The following is a 14,477-nucleotide window of genomic DNA, read 5'->3' as shown; positions in this document are numbered from 1 at the left end:
ACACCAATACCCTTCTTTACCATCATCGGCGACTTTGCCCATGCTTCTATAAGCAATTACGTGTGTGGAACAGCCTCCCTGCCTCTTCTGTATCCATCAGTTCTTCATGTAACCATCTTCAAGCCCCCTCCCCTTTCGTCTGGAGCTTTGGCCCCCGCTGCTTCAAACTGTCTGAAATCTTATTTATAGCCACACCAGTGACACCGTAGTACCCCCCCTTTCATGGTCTGGTCAACCATCCACCACCAGCATGGCAACATGTCATGTCGTGCCGATCCACATGCAGAGCAAGGCAAAATATTGCGGTTTCCACGAAGGTTCATTATTGAATAGTACAGCGTATGCCTCCCTCCACCCTTGCAGTAGTCGCGCGGGAAGCTCTGCAAGCAAGCCAGCAAGCATTGCATGGTATCATGACTGCTGCAACCCCCCCTCCTTTGCCCTGCTCAGTAATCTGCCGGCCCGTGGCATTAGCTTTATATGTGGCATGGTTGCAATCGAACGACTCAGGCCAACCCCCCCCCCCCCCCCCCTCCTCCTCACCTCTCCCCTTCGAGGTTGTACAGGTATGCAGCGATGCACGGAAACTACTAGCAAGTCGACATTCGTGACGAAATGCAACTCCAGTCCTCAAAAAAAACAAAAAAAAAAACCTTATTTTGAATGACTAGCTTGCTCCTGCATGCTTGCTAGCTACCTACCTAGAGTTTTGGGGCTTCGAAGCCTGTCGTCAGTCTATGGTTCGATCACCCCCCGCAAACACCTTCTTGACGTCGCTTCGCATTTGTTGTTGGTCTCGGCAAACCCTCCCCCCAATTGGTTTCCGTTATTATGCTTCATTCCGAGGCACCTTGGCATCTTGTGTTGTCTTTCCCGCTTCTATTGATCCCTACTTCTGCACCACTGACTACCACTACATTTCAGACGCCAACGAGTCTGGGGAACAAAGTCTAATCGAGCCTTATTCGGCTACCCAATTCTTGCATTGTGCTTCGTGTGCGGCTCTGTCCATCAAGTTTGAATGGCATCGTGGCTTGCTCCTCGTGGTCCTATCATTGTGGGAGTACTCTATCATACAACAATATATCAATCAACACTCAAATTAGGCTGATTTCAAGTATGAACAATTCGCAAGTGTGTATGATAGCATGCCATGATATTGGCTAATCTAGTGATGGTTTGCTCTTTCTGTTTCAGGGGTTGCTATCTTACAAGATGTCCATGTCCGTGTCTTTACATCGTGACGCTCATAAAAGGTGGATGCCCTTGAATATTAGAATATACTATAGAAATGCCTTTGTAAGCCGATCCGGTGATCCTCCTTAATGATATCGCCTGTTGTGCTGGTGTGCGTTTAGGGTGTGGACAAGACCACGAACTGCAACATCACTGCTAGTGTACAATTTTCCGGCAGTTGGCTGCGCTGAAAATGACGGTGGCAAAGAAATAACGAATGTGGTAGATTTTGTCAGGGTTACTGTCGGTATCCAAAACAGTCCGTCCCCTCTTGAATCTGCGAGACAAAATCTGGCGCAGCATTGGTGAACTAGCGTTAATCCTCTGCTATCAAAGTCCAGTCGAACACGGAAGTGGTTACACGTTTGTACGTCCTTGTGTGGTCCTGACAAGGTCGAAAATCTAGCGACTCGGCTGGATCAGTGCTGTTTTGATCCCGCTCGCGAGAGACACGGCGAGGGGATAGAGTTCCCTAGTAGTGTTGCAATGGGTTTAGGCGAAGATACCGACAACCGACATGCCAGCGGCTAAGAGGAGTCAGCCAGCAAATAGAAGAACAGGATGTCACATTCCGACTGACCTCCGGCAAGAACGTAGCAGAATGCAGTGATCTTGTCTTTGCTGCTGAGAAGGCGGTTGGCCTCTTCGGAAAGGAAATCTTCAGCCAAAAGGTCGACCAGGGCGGCGTAAAGAAGCAGGCCAGAGGAACTTGTTCATGTTAGCTGAGCTCCACGGTCTGCCAGAACATGAGACACACATTGCGTTGAATACACCGACGATGATGAGGCCGAAGGCACTCTCGGGATCGTAGGAGCTTCTGGTGAGCAGTCCGATGGCTTGTCCAATGGGGGCTGTAGTACCGAAAGCTACAACCAACACCCATGGGCGGATGCTGCCCTTGGGGTACGGCACGGCGGCAATACGGGAACCCAAACCCAGACCCTCGAACATTTGATGGAACAGGATAGCGACGAGAAGGATGATGAAACCGTCAATGGTGATGGAAATGGTCATGCCAACAAACACCGAGTGGAATAAGATACCACCTTCAAGCATGGTAATGTTGAGAGACATCTTGCGGTACACAGCCGGGTCAACCTGTTGACCTTCTGCATCATAAAACGGATCTTCCTGCTTTACCTCCGTCACTGCGACCTGCGACGAAGTTTGCTTCTCCTGGGTAGTGCGGATCATGTTCATCATCTCCATGCGCTGGCGCACGTATTGCTCGTAGAAGACGACAAACCAAGGAGGCATATCGGAGTCGGACAGGGTGTTTGCGGGTTGCGGCCCATAGGCGGGGAAGCGAGATTTCTCGTCGTCGTATGCGCGCTGTGCAACTCTCTTCTCGAAATCGATGCTGTCGGCCTCAGCGTCGAAGCTGTCGCGACCGGATCGTGGGGGGCGGGGAGGGGCGCCTGGCGCCGGGCCATGAGCATGCGAGTGCATCACATCTCCGGTGGGACCGCCGTGGGAGTGACCTCCAATCTTGGCGTTGATCCACATCTCGATGGTAAACAGCATGAACATGGACGCCATCATGATAGCTCCGGGGAGCGGCGGGTAATCGTCAGTGAAGAGGTCCGGAAGGCAAGGGTTCATGAGATTGCCAAAGGCGGTTGGCAGAAGCTGTGGCATGTCAGCTGCTATCCCATTGAACTCAGTACTGGATGATGAACCACTTACATGAACAAACGCCGTTGCAATAAGCACACCGGTACCGAAATGCTTGCATGCGAAGAAGACCTTGGGAGGGACCTTCAACCACTTAACTTTCTTGGCCATCACTGGAAATCCGGCACCTGGACTCATCATGTTAGCAAGATGCCCCACGAGGTCTGCCATTGCTTGTTCTGCGTACCAAAAATCGAAAAGGCCAAGACCAAAACTGTACCAAGTTAGCCAAGTTGCCTTGTACCACAAGGGCCCTCTGGTTCGAGCTTACAGAGGCCTGCGACGTGCAGCCCGACATCGTACTCGTCGCCGGCTTTGTTTCCACCACCGCATTGCGGCTTGGGCTCCTTAACTTCGGCCATCTTGATTAAAAAACGGTAATTGATGTTGGGGGGAAAGAAGGGGTGAAAATGGCTGCTGCTTGGTTGGCAACCCTGACATATAAGAGAAAGAATTTTGAGAAGGTTAAAGGCAGCCAAAATATCCGGGGCCGCCTACTGATAACTGCTCATTTACGAAATGAAGGCGACTAAAACAAGGGGACATAAGAAGCTGTCCCGCAGCTTCAGTAAGAGAACAGACGAAAGTCCTGATCAAGTCCCCGCTGTCGTATTTAAAGTGCGAGTTAAAAGGAGCGGACAAGAAGAGAATGGAGAAAAAACGGAAGGAAGTAACGGACGATGAAAGGATAGAACGAAAACAGACGCTTTGGTGGCGAGCAGAGATTGCGTTGTTGAAGTCTGGGCTCGACTCGCTTTAATATGCTTCGTGTGTAATGGCCCGCCCAATGCTGCCCGTGTAAGAACGGGTGAGGCAAGATTAAACGTCGACATGGGACAGTGAGTGGAACGTGTGCCGCCGAGCCGACTCAGGAATAGAAGACGTTGCCAAGGGTGGGAGAGAGCTGAGGATGAGCCTGGGTGCGTTCGTGATGGGGGGACGTGACCTTAGCGTCCGCCTGGCGGGAAGCGGGAGGCGGGAGGACCTTGAGGGGAACAAGGTTCAAGAATATCCAAGAATGGCTGTGTGCACGGGGAGGGGGGTGTTAGGAGGAAGGGAGGCGAAGAGGAAGGGGAAGAGAGATGAGAGGCCAACTCAACAACGGCTGAAGTGGCTGCGGAGCCTGACAGACTGATACCCAGGTCGTCTCTGGCATCGATCACCCCGGTCACTATTCAGGTCCGATGTTGTTCTTTCTAGCATGATTTGCCGGTCAGGGTAAGACTGGGAGTCTGAGAGCCCGGCTCGACCTGACCAGATAAGAAACCATTGACGGTGTAATGGCGACAGATGCGACGGTCAGCAGTAGCTGAATGGCTGGCTGGCTAGTCCATTCCTCCATCTGGAGTCTGCCAGCTTCACACTCGTTGCGCTTGGCGAAGAAGAGAGTTGATGATGATGGGTATCATGGCTGATGATGGACAATATCCAAAACGAGACGACGGTCGATCTTCTATCGGGTCGCCGCCAAGCGCGAAGGGGTCGTGTCGTGGAAACCGACCGGCATTTGGAGATTTTGGGTTGCGTGAAACGGGAGGTTCCCGGGGTTCACCACCAGGGTCGCCCGTCGGAGAATTCTTAACTGGATTTGACTCTGGTGTCTAGTGAGGCTTCTTTTTGATACGGTAGCCACAAAGAAGCGTGGGGGAGGGGACTACGCGAGGCGGAGGGCCGGGGAAGACTGGGTTCAGAGGCGGCGGGATAGGCACAGCCGTCGAGAGCCAAGAGTCGGGCCAAGAGCAATGACACAGTTGTCCCCTTTTTCTTTGTAAGTGATTGGCATTTCGTCGTGGCCATTGATAGTGTCTTTGCGTGGCACCTGCCGAGTCTCGACGAATCTGCTTCCCGGTCCGCTTCGCCCTCTGGGGCCGTCTCTGGTTTCTTTCTTGCTCCAGAGTCTCGCACGCTGCATCATCTGTGTCGGTCTATTTGTCGAGTGTAAAATTTGCCCAACAAGCAACAGTTACCGCGACGGCGTAGGCCTGGGTTCTTTGTAGGGGAGGCTGACGCTCAATGGCAGAAAGCTGACAAGATCAGGTAACAGAATGACTCTGAATGGGCCCACTGGCGGGATGAGATGACAGTCTGATGCCGAGAACTCGACAATCGTCCTGCACGGAGGGTTTCTGACCAGGGCCAGTAAAACTTGGGGAGCCAAGAAGTTGATGAAAAAGAGGAACCCTCGACGTCTGAGATGACAGATGATGAGGCCCAGCCGGAGGCAGGCCGCGTGTTATTGCTAGAGATGGTGGAAAAAAGAAACTATGAAATCCCAGCGATAGTTGCATTCGAGCTGGACAATGGAGTTGAGTTGAAGAAGAGAAGTTGGAGTCGAGGGAAAAGTGGAGCGACAGCGTCTCGTTGCCGTCCATTCTTGCTCCGGGTCGAAACAATTGAGCAACTTGTCCCGAGTCTCTCCCTATGTCAGTGCTACGGACGCATACATCACAAGTCACCGGTGTATCCGTACCTAGGTACTTAACTAGGTGTCTACCAAAGTCTACACTCTGTAACAGCCCCAAACTCTTGGCGGCATGGACGTCGCTTCTTGTCTCGCTGCATCCACGCGGATTCTGGGGCTGCCGCCGCTATGAAACATGCCCTCGGTCAATCGGTGCTCTACTCGCTCGGTTCGCCTTCTGATCGTCCTCGCCAGATATTGGTCGCTGACCCAGCTTTCACGCCATACTCTGTCGCTCAGTGGCTCTAACCGTCAGGGGCATCTCTGCCGTTCTGTCTCGGAGCCACGCCCAACGTGGCCTTCTGCACCCTCGACTCTGCTTACCGACTGCGACGGTACCCTCGCTTACACTTGTAAGTCAACCCGACACCACCTGTCTCGGCCAGGAAGACGCAAATAGATGCCTCCTGAGCAACGAACCTCGTGCGCTATCATCATCATCATCACCAGTCAAATGGCCGAACGGTGGAGTAAGAATACCAGGAAACGAGCGAGAAGCCTCCTAGCTTTGAATCTTTCTGCCGCCAATCCAGGGTTTCGTTTCCCCTCTCACGTTCCAGCCCCATTAGGATGCATTACACCAAGGTCGCCATTCACACATTGGTAGTGAGCTTGCGACTGTCCTCTGAAGTCGAGCATGTAAGGGGCCGGCTCTGCAACAGGTTGCCTCCCCCCGGGACGACTTAGAGGGGGAAGGAGGCATGACAAGAAGAGGACGCAGGAAGCCATGATTGTTAGATATATGACTGCCAATTTCTAATCACATCACTGCCTTCCTTCTCTGTTCCCATTCACCACGGACGAACCCAGCCTGATAATTCTCAAAAAAAATGCATGCTCCACGCGAGTCTCGGGACGGCGGCCACCCATCTTCTGGTACGTGGGCTTCGGCTCAATCTCTTTTCTGGCCACACCCCTTGCCCTCTCTTCCACCAAGCACTCTTCGCCTCGCCTGTCCTCCCCGGAAGCTAGTTCATCACAGCCCGCGAGTCGCAAAGGCGTGCAACACTGCCACTCGCATCGGCTTGCCTTGTCTTACCAACCGACCACCACCTGCCAATGCTTTGTCCCACTTGACAACGGACCAGGTAGCCTTCACTGACCGTCGCTCCAGCCGCCTCAGCCCAAGGAAACTTTGTCGCTCACCTAGAAAGTAATTCGAATGGTGAGGCGAACAAGGAACTCAACGAACACCTTGAAGTCAATACAGACGTCATCTCGACAGCTCCAGTTTCTGGCACGGACGGCGAGCTTGCTGCCGAAGAACAGCTTGAGTCCACCTCGAACAACACAGTCAACAAGAACGAGATCGTTGGAACCTCATACAAAGGACCGTACTCCAACGTTGACGACGCAGATGTTTCCGCCGTTGATACCTACCGGCCGGACCCCTACGACTTTGGTCGACACCGTCGTGACAATGTCTCCAAAAAGCAGATGGCCATCGAACATCCGAAGGGTAACAAGAGAAAGCTGAAGAAGTTTTACAACAGACAAAATGTGCTCATTGACCAGTTTCTTGGTGCCGAAGACGAGGAAAGGCAACAAGTCGCCGAAGATGCGCGGATGGGCCCTAAAATCAAATTCGCCGTCAATGCTTCCTTCACAGCTAACTTTTGTCTGTTTGTCATCCAACTCTATGCTGCCGTCTCAACCGGATCTCTATCGGTAAATACACACCGGAAATCTTGTCCTCTTGGCCTTTGTTGACTAATGTAATTCAGCTATTTGCCACTGCAGCCGACGCTTTCGTTAGTAGACCCTTTCTCTCCGATGCGGCATTACTTTAGAGGTTGACCATGATACGGTGCCCAGATGGATCTAGTCTCTTCCTTTGTTATGCTGATCACGTCGAGGATGGCGGCTCGTCCGAGTATATACAAGTATCCCGTGGTAAGTTATCGCTACACCTTGGCGAGACATATTCGAGTGTCTGACAGGGGAGGGAATAATAGGGACGAACCAGGATCGAGACAATAGGTATCATCTTATTTTGTGCTCTGATGACCACAGTTGCCATTCAGCTTCTGGTAAGTTGCCAAGCGCCGTGTGACTGGGTCGTTTGAGACGCTGATCTGGAGCCCAGGTCGAGTCAGGCCGCGCCCTTGGCGAGGGTCAACGGACCTCTGAAGAGTTGCACATTGTGCCCATCGTTATCGTCGGCGTCGCCATATTTGCCAAGGGCTCCTTGATGGTGTACTGCTTCGCATACCGAAAGTACCCCTCGGTGCATGTCTTCTTCGTATGCCCACCCCTCCCACTTGTGTGAGTGAGTTCTGCTGAAAAGGGAAACCCTCAATAGATCGATCACCGCAATGACATTGTTGTCAACAGCTTTGGCCTGATCATGTCTGTTGTCGGAGACCGATTCGTGTGGTATCTGGATCCCATCGGCGCCATCTGTATCGCACTGCTCATTCTGTTTTCTTGGGTTTCGAATGCTTTCGATCAGGTCTGGCTTCTGGTTGGCAAGTCGGCACCAAGGGATTTCGTCTCCAAGCTGATCTACATGGCAATGACCCATGACACTCGGATCCTCAAAGTCGATACTGTAAGCATCCTGTCACCGAGAGTGTTGGAGCCGCCTAACCGCCGGCAGTGCCGAGCATACCATGCTGGACAAAAGTACTACGTCGAAATCGACGTTGTCATGGACGAATCGACTGCTCTGAAAATCTCTCATGACGTTGCACAGGACCTGCAACGGAAGGTCGAAGGTAAGATTATTCGGTGGCGGTGCAACTTGTTGCACATCTAACGTTTTTGACCAGGACTGGGTGATGTCGAGAGGGCATTCGTCCACGTAGATTACTCGGAGGCACATGATCCCCACGAAGAGCATAAGCCATTGTAAGTAATTCCCCAGTATTTTTTCATGGTTAGTGTTCTTACCATAGACTTCAACACCAGGTATGAAAGACAGTCAAGAAAGCCCAAGAGAACGTTGAAGGATATTCTGTTGAGAACGAAGAAGAACACGGTCCACGTGAGTGAGGCCGAGATCTCCAGCAGCCAAAATTGAGCATGCTGGGGAGGAAGGGATGGACGTTGAAGAGGGAAAATGCGAGTAATAAAAAGGAAACAAGGTATGAGGGAGGGACAAGCCCCTTGGCGTTTGGGTCGTAATGTTACATAATCTGTGTTATCACCATGCCCAATGCCATGACAGAAAGATGTGTTGACAAAGATGCTTCTTTTCTTCGACTTGGGTAAATGGGAACGAACGGGGACAGACGGGACGATTCGGCTACATTTATGGAGCCAAAATGACATGCAGTGGCATAGCTACTCCAGCGGATTTGGCAAGCCGTGAAACGAATGTGGGGACGGCAGATGGTGTCTTCCGCAGAAGAACGTGGATAGAACGCCGTCAAAATACGTGATGGTTAGGCCTGCAAAGCAGCAAAGCAGTCCGCAAGGGGTCGTTGTTCGTGCCCCGAGCCTCAAAGTTGTCTGAAGTGCTTATACCTCTGCAACCACGATGGCGATGTCGTCAAAGGACAGGAAGCGGGCGGTGTAGTCGCTTTCTTCGTGGCATGCGGCGCTTGGCGTGTGCTATTCGCGTCGCGACTTTGCCTAAACTCTGTCGTCCGTTGTCGCCAAGGAGGTGAGCGACAGACTTGGCGACTGCGGCAGAATAAGACGGCACCGCCAAGCAGTTTGGCATGTCGTATTCCCACCCTGTATTCAAACGCTTAGCTACGCGTCTTTCTGCCCTACAACCTCAGCCTTGGCTTGGTGGGGGCCACTCATGGATATTTGGGGGGTTTCGGATATTCGGCGTGACTCTGCGTTGCAATATGCTGAGTACGATTCATATCCGTCAATTTATGGCATTTTTTGCCGTTATGTGTTGAAGTTGATTCTGACGGTTTCTGTCTTGTGATTTGGGTTGGTTTTGCTCTGTTGGGAGATGTCGCCATGTTGGTTCACACCCGGTCGTTCGCTCACAAAACTAGTTCGGATTCTTGGTCATGGGAAAGACCAATAGAAAACAAAGGAAGCAAAGACATGTCCCAAATAGTATCCATTCCCGAGGTTATGACAGAATTACTTAGATTGTATTCAGGATGTATAACATAGATTTAGAGAAGATTGCTGTTGTTTCTGAATGCAACAACGTCAGAGATGATTTCCTTCAATGAATTGATGTTTAATTTATCTATTGCAGGAATTATAAACTCTTGCAGCATGAGTAGTATTTGGCTTTGATATTGAAAAACAGTACAGAACACACCTATTACAGGTGATTTATCCTGCTGAACTACGGGGCCTAGGTAGACGCGGGTCGCTGCGTTCGGCGACGGACGCAGTTGTGAAGTCTTTCGGGGCCTTGCTTGCCGCCTCTGGCAGTTGCCTGCCAGATATTGTGAAAGGATCACAAGAAGCCAATCAGTGGACGGACAACTGGGAGCTTGGCGCGGTGCGGCATGAACACTCAGAACTGCATATCAAGACCAGTCAATTGAATCAAAATTACCAACACTTAGTGAGAGTGATGCAGATAATATACTCCAAGTCATCCATTCTTTACTCAAATAGTGAAACCACATGCTTGCGCTTCTTGGGACCTTTCTTAACTTGAGAAAGCTCTAAGTGTCATGTAGTGGCCTGCAATTATCGGTTCGAAGCAAACTGGCTTCAACTTCGTCGAATGAGGGATGTTTCACTCTGATATCACCTTTTTCAACCCTTTCCATGCGTTCCTGACTCTCGGACCCAGCACGCCACGGCGCTGAGACCAAAATATGGGTCGCCGGGTCCGTGACTCCGGCCGTGCACGTTCCCTCCGTTTGCGCCGGGACTTGGTCAGGTGTGGGCGTCGGCAAAAGGACCAACTATTAATCCGGCGCAATTGCCAAAATTTCCGGGGACAGGCCATACACTCGAACCATCAATAGTCTCCCAAGCCTGCGAGAAAGGCGACGACGACGACGACGAACCCCTACGAACCCACAGACTTGCCACCCTTCCCCCAGCGACGACCGGTCAGCTGACCGAAACATACCTCATCGACTCAGACCATCACAATCGAATCGCCGGGTCTCGTCCCCGACAAAAACCCGCCCACGATGAGACCCTCTCCCATCCTCCAGGTGCTCAAGTACAAGCATCTGCGCCTGACAACGAAGGACGTCAATAAGGGCTTCTACAAGGGAAATCGCACGGGAGCCATGGGTCGGCACACAAAGTACGGTGGATACGTCATCGAGTGGCACAAGGTGCGGACGTACGTCGTGCCCAAGGGCTTGAAGGACACCAAGGTTGGTCATTTTGGGAGGGCTCCTCCCGTGTGCCTTAGGCTTCGCGAACAGATACGAAGACTCAATTGCTGACACATCCCCAACACTTCAGCTTACGCCCTTCGTCTCCGAGGCCGTCCGCCCCATGAAGGGCACTTACCCAACGAAAGAGGGTCCCCGCAGCCCCCAGCTCTACCTCGACACCTGGAAGCAGCAGAACGGTCTCGACTAAGAGGGATCTGGTGACGAAGGAAACGGTACAGGAAGAGAGCGAAGAGGATCGCCTCTCAGCGACAAGCATCAATTGGAATTGAACCAAACATGATCGGGGGGTAAATGCGAGCCCCGGAAAGAGTTTACAAGAGCTGTATATACCCTCGACACTGTAACAATATGTAAAACATTCACTTAAAACGGGAAGCATTCAAAAGCATATGGTTCTCAAAAAGCCAAACCGAAGAAAAGAAGAACATCGATCAAAATACACTACGATCACGAATCTGGGGTATTGGCTGTCTTTGTACACAATTACGCAGGCTGCTCAATGTTTCCGTTGGTAACTTCTTTGCCCTTGCCCTTCGTTAGAGGGAAATCCTCTGCCGCCGTGACAAAGTTGTCGAGCGGGGGCCGGGTGTGTTCGGCCTCGGCGACCTGCGTAGTGGCCTCAGAAGCAGATGCCTCGTTGAAGTCCGAAGTGTCTGTTCGGCTCATTGGCGGCATGGGACTGATAGGCCGACTGTCGCCTCCGGACATGAGAGTTACCATGCTCGCTGTCTCCGCGTCTTTTTTGCCCAGGCTGAAGGGCAAGGCGATGCCATCGAGGAATGGCCGCTTGCCGGCGACGCCAGTCCCAGGCACGAAGTCAGGACTCAAGCGGCCGGCGGCACTGGCGGCCTCCTCGTTTTGCTTCTCCTGTTCCTTCCTCATCTCGATCAGAGCAGCCACCGGAGTCTCTTCTACTTCTGTGGCCCGAGAGACTTCAACCTGGGAGTCAGATGTCTGCGATATCTGATTCTCGTCAATGACGATCCGCCTCTTGCTACCGGGCGATCCAACCGATGCCGGTTGCTGGTCCCCAACATCCTGAAAAGGTCTGGCCCCCTCGCCACCTCTCGGCGAAACCTGAGACGCCGATGTCTTTGCGTCCGAATCTGCCTTCTTTTCCCTTTCCATTGTCGTCTCATCATGCTTTGAGCCCCAAAGCGACCATAGAGCCAGCCCAAGGCTCTTTGTTTTTTTTCTGTCAATCAACTCGTCCGATGCTTTCCTTCGTCCCGCCAAGGCGGTAGGTGGTGGTTTCTCGCCGTCGCCAAAATCTATGTAACCATCCGCAAGATCTTTGATGATACCCTTGTGCACCTTGGCTTTGGCACTTGAAAATTTTTTGTCGAACTGGGCTTTGGCGTCGAGCCATCGTCTGACCGGGGTTCCCTTAACGACACCGACCTGTTCGGAACTCATGACGCAGCCTGGCAGTTCCGATTCAGGGGCAAGATCATGGACGACGCCGTTAGTTGTAATTCTTTGTCTAATCATGTGCTTTTTGAAAGGCGGCAACGGCATGCCGGCTTTACCGACCTGTTCCAGAGGGGATGGGTTTTCAGTCTGGTCTTGCCGAGGGCTTTCCGAATCAGAGGCTGAGCTTGAAATCTGAGAGATATCGTCATCATCCAAAATTTCAATCTCTGTCTGTTGCGCCCTCGCGAGGGCCCAGGCGCCAAACTGCGCAGCCGCTCGATACATGTGTTTAGCGGGTCGGGTGAAACTAAGAGTTGGGGCTACGTGACAAAGGTCATCCCAGACCTGGAGTTGTACATCCGTAGGCTTGTACTGCTTCATCTGGGCCAGGCCTGCTTCGTCAAGGCCGGGTGGCGGATACTTGGCTGGGTTAGCACACTTGTGTGCAAGGTAGACCTGCTCATCGCGAAGGACTTCACCACCCCCAACCATGATCAATAACGGAGGCAGTCCACCCAGAGTCGGTTGCATCACAGGGCTGACCAGCGGGTGCGATAGCAGCGCGTTCGTCGTGTACATCTGGAACTGTCAGCAGTATCCGGAAGCGAGAGCAAAGAGAACCTACCTGGATCTGATCCTTGACCGTGACCAGCTCCCCGTTGATAGTGACAGAGATTTGCAATGCAGTTTTGAGAGGATCTGCATTATCCGAAGATTCTGGACTGCCCTCCGGTCCAGGGGCTCCGTGTTCTTCATCCAGTGCGATGGGTGCAGCCTGCTTCTTCTCAAGGGTGTTGAGTTTTGTGGCGCTCTTCTCCTTGCCCGCTCGTGCCTTGATAGCCTGCTCCCTCATCATCTCCATATCGTCTTCATTTGGGGGTGGCCACGCTCTGGATGGCTTGTGATGGAAGCCACAAGACGGAATGTAGTCGAGTTCATTGTCGCCAGAGACACTGGGAAAGGAGTGGGTGAGGTCGACCCAGGGACTGATGAGAACAGCTCCGGCCGGAAGTGGGATGCCCTGATCTCTTAAAACGCACAGGATCGACAAGACCATTCCGCCACCGGCTGAATCGCCGGCCAGCACAATAGTTGTGGGATCCTGAACCGTAAGCAAATAGAGATAGGCGGCCAAGCAGTCCTGCAAACCGCAAGGAAAAGGGAACTGCGGCGCCAGTCGATAACGCGGCGCAAATACTCTCGCCTTCAGCTTGCGCGCGTGCCGCTGCATCTGGTAGCGGTGCTCGTCAACGCTGCCGAAGAAGTAGGCGCCTCCATGGATGTAGAGCATGACTCTCTTGGTCGCGCCACCGTTCTTCTTGCGTTCGTGATAGTCGGCGCGCATCTCCACCCATTCGGCCTTGAGCGGGCTCTGCGGCCTTCGCCATGTCCACCATTTGCATCCGCCAACAGCCCGAACACCAGCGGGCCCCAGTTGTGCCTCGATCAGTCCGGCGGACCTTTCAATATGTGTTTCGGGGATCTCGGCATCCTCGACCTTGACCCATTGCGGATGCGGGACCCATTGGGCCGTGAACGCCTGCAGTTCCTCGACGGTGTGCTGGGAAGCGAACTCGAGGAACGACCGGACAAGGTGCAGGCCCTCGTCGTAGGACAAATGGGCGTCGGGCCGCTGCTTTGTACCCTTGCGATTGAGGTACTGGTCAAAAATCAGTTGTCCATACGTTGCACATCGTATTTTCTGGGTTGCATCACGTTTTCTGCAACGACAGACCCGGGAAAGCTGGGGAGGAGGACCCGGAATAGGGGTCCAAGGGACTCACATGTGAGAAGAGGGTGGATACAACGGTTGGCGTGACGGCCAATGACACCGAAGTGGTGTTGAGCTTCAACGGATTCATGGTCGGTCACGTTCGGACGAAGCTAGCGACAGAAAATGCAGCTCTCCCCGTCGTCGGCGGCGGACGGCGGGCACGCGAGCCTTTTTGAAGCTCTCCGAACGATGGACGGCCCCTGTGGGTTGTGAACAGGCCATCACGTCGTGGGAGGAGCACAGAGGAAATACGACCCTGAAACTCCCCCAGAGCTCACTGCCGGAATAGGGAACTGATGACATCACTGCAGCGCCCAAGTGGAGGGCAATGTCCGCGCCGTCTGATCAGCAGCCCAAGACCTTTTGGCAAACCCAAGGCTTCGATCAGAACTGACATTTGCATGGAATTATGTCTCGGACCAATGGGGGTATCTCGGAATTCCCTTTTGCCTCGTTTTGAAACTTCATCATGCATTGCAGTAAGTGCAGTTGTTCAGCATCTCTTTACTCTGTATCCACTGTAGCCTCTAAAGAATTCAATAGCCCAATTTCAGAAGACCCTGCCGGGACCAGAAAAGCGGGACCACCGGGAGCCTCCGCACAGTCCTTGATACAGTTTTTTGTGTCGCAC

The 14,477-nt window shown here is 52.7% G+C and overlaps 4 protein-coding genes across 4 annotated transcripts; 2 read left to right on the top strand and 2 right to left on the bottom strand.

Annotated features, from left to right (window-relative positions):
• Positions 1-1,161: 1,161 nt before the first annotated feature.
• On the bottom strand, positions 1,162-5,205 carry CDEST_08784 (Putative zinc/iron permease). Its single transcript, XM_062924943.1, has 6 exons — positions 4,006-5,205; positions 3,182-3,932; positions 2,923-3,038; positions 1,994-2,865; positions 1,817-1,944; positions 1,162-1,763 (listed from the first exon to the last, which is right to left on the bottom strand). Exons 2-6 carry the CDS (start codon positions 3,270-3,272, stop codon positions 1,729-1,731), a joined length of 1,242 nt encoding a protein of 413 aa, XP_062780994.1. The 5' UTR covers positions 3,273-3,932; positions 4,006-5,205; the 3' UTR covers positions 1,162-1,728.
• Positions 5,206-6,201: 996 nt separating this feature from the next.
• CDEST_08783 (Putative cation efflux protein) lies at positions 6,202-8,552 on the top strand (the record flags this gene model as incomplete). Its single annotated transcript, XM_062924942.1, has 9 exons — positions 6,202-6,247; positions 6,486-7,039; positions 7,096-7,122; positions 7,187-7,264; positions 7,327-7,401; positions 7,458-7,613; positions 7,674-8,088; positions 8,143-8,221; positions 8,282-8,552. 9 exons carry the CDS (start codon positions 6,202-6,204, stop codon positions 8,391-8,393), a joined length of 1,542 nt encoding a protein of 513 aa, XP_062780993.1. The 3' UTR covers positions 8,394-8,552.
• A 1,720-nt stretch (positions 8,553-10,272) lies between these two features.
• Positions 10,273-11,061, top strand: CDEST_08782 (Putative large ribosomal subunit protein mL41). Its single transcript, XM_062924941.1, has 2 exons — positions 10,273-10,635; positions 10,727-11,061. Exons 1-2 carry the CDS (start codon positions 10,444-10,446, stop codon positions 10,844-10,846), a joined length of 312 nt encoding a protein of 103 aa, XP_062780992.1. The 5' UTR covers positions 10,273-10,443; the 3' UTR covers positions 10,847-11,061.
• Positions 11,062-11,071: 10 nt separating this feature from the next.
• CDEST_08781 (Putative alpha/beta hydrolase-3) lies at positions 11,072-14,057 on the bottom strand. Its single transcript, XM_062924940.1, has 3 exons — positions 13,857-14,057; positions 12,698-13,732; positions 11,072-12,651 (listed from the first exon to the last, which is right to left on the bottom strand). The coding sequence occupies exons 1-3, from the start codon at positions 13,932-13,934 to the stop codon at positions 11,143-11,145; spliced, it is 2,622 nt and encodes an 873-aa protein (XP_062780991.1). The 5' UTR covers positions 13,935-14,057; the 3' UTR covers positions 11,072-11,142.
• Positions 14,058-14,477: the final 420 nt, after the last annotated feature.

This window comes from Colletotrichum destructivum, chromosome 5 (assembly GCF_034447905.1).
Source record: "Colletotrichum destructivum chromosome 5, complete sequence".
In the NCBI taxonomy this organism is placed as follows: Eukaryota; Fungi; Ascomycota; class Sordariomycetes; order Glomerellales; family Glomerellaceae; genus Colletotrichum; species Colletotrichum destructivum.
This window is presented reverse-complemented; position numbering and strand designations above follow the sequence as displayed.

Excerpts from the sequence above, each read along its gene's own strand:
- CDEST_08781 (XM_062924940.1), bottom strand. The coding sequence starts at position 13,934 with ATGAATCCGTTGAAGCTCAACACCACTTCGGTGTCATTGGCCGTCACG. Across the intron at positions 13,733-13,856 it reads TATCCACCCTCTTCTCACAT|TACCTCAATCGCAAGGGTAC; the intron begins GTGAGTCCCTTG and ends ATTTTTGACCAG. Across the intron at positions 12,652-12,697 it reads CGGTCAAGGATCAGATCCAG|ATGTACACGACGAACGCGCT; the intron begins GTAGGTTCTCTT and ends TGACAGTTCCAG.
- CDEST_08784 (XM_062924943.1), bottom strand. The coding sequence starts at position 3,272 with ATGGCCGAAGTTAAGGAGCCCAAGCCGCAATGCGGTGGTGGAAACAAA. Across the intron at positions 2,866-2,922 it reads TTGCAACGGCGTTTGTTCAT|CTTCTGCCAACCGCCTTTGG; the intron begins GTAAGTGGTTCA and ends GACATGCCACAG. Across the intron at positions 1,764-1,816 it reads CTGCTACGTTCTTGCCGGAG|CCGCTGGCATGTCGGTTGTC; the intron begins GTCAGTCGGAAT and ends GACTCCTCTTAG.
- CDEST_08782 (XM_062924941.1), top strand. The coding sequence starts at position 10,444 with ATGAGACCCTCTCCCATCCTCCAGGTGCTCAAGTACAAGCATCTGCGC. Across the intron at positions 10,636-10,726 it reads AGGGCTTGAAGGACACCAAG|CTTACGCCCTTCGTCTCCGA; the intron begins GTTGGTCATTTT and ends CCAACACTTCAG.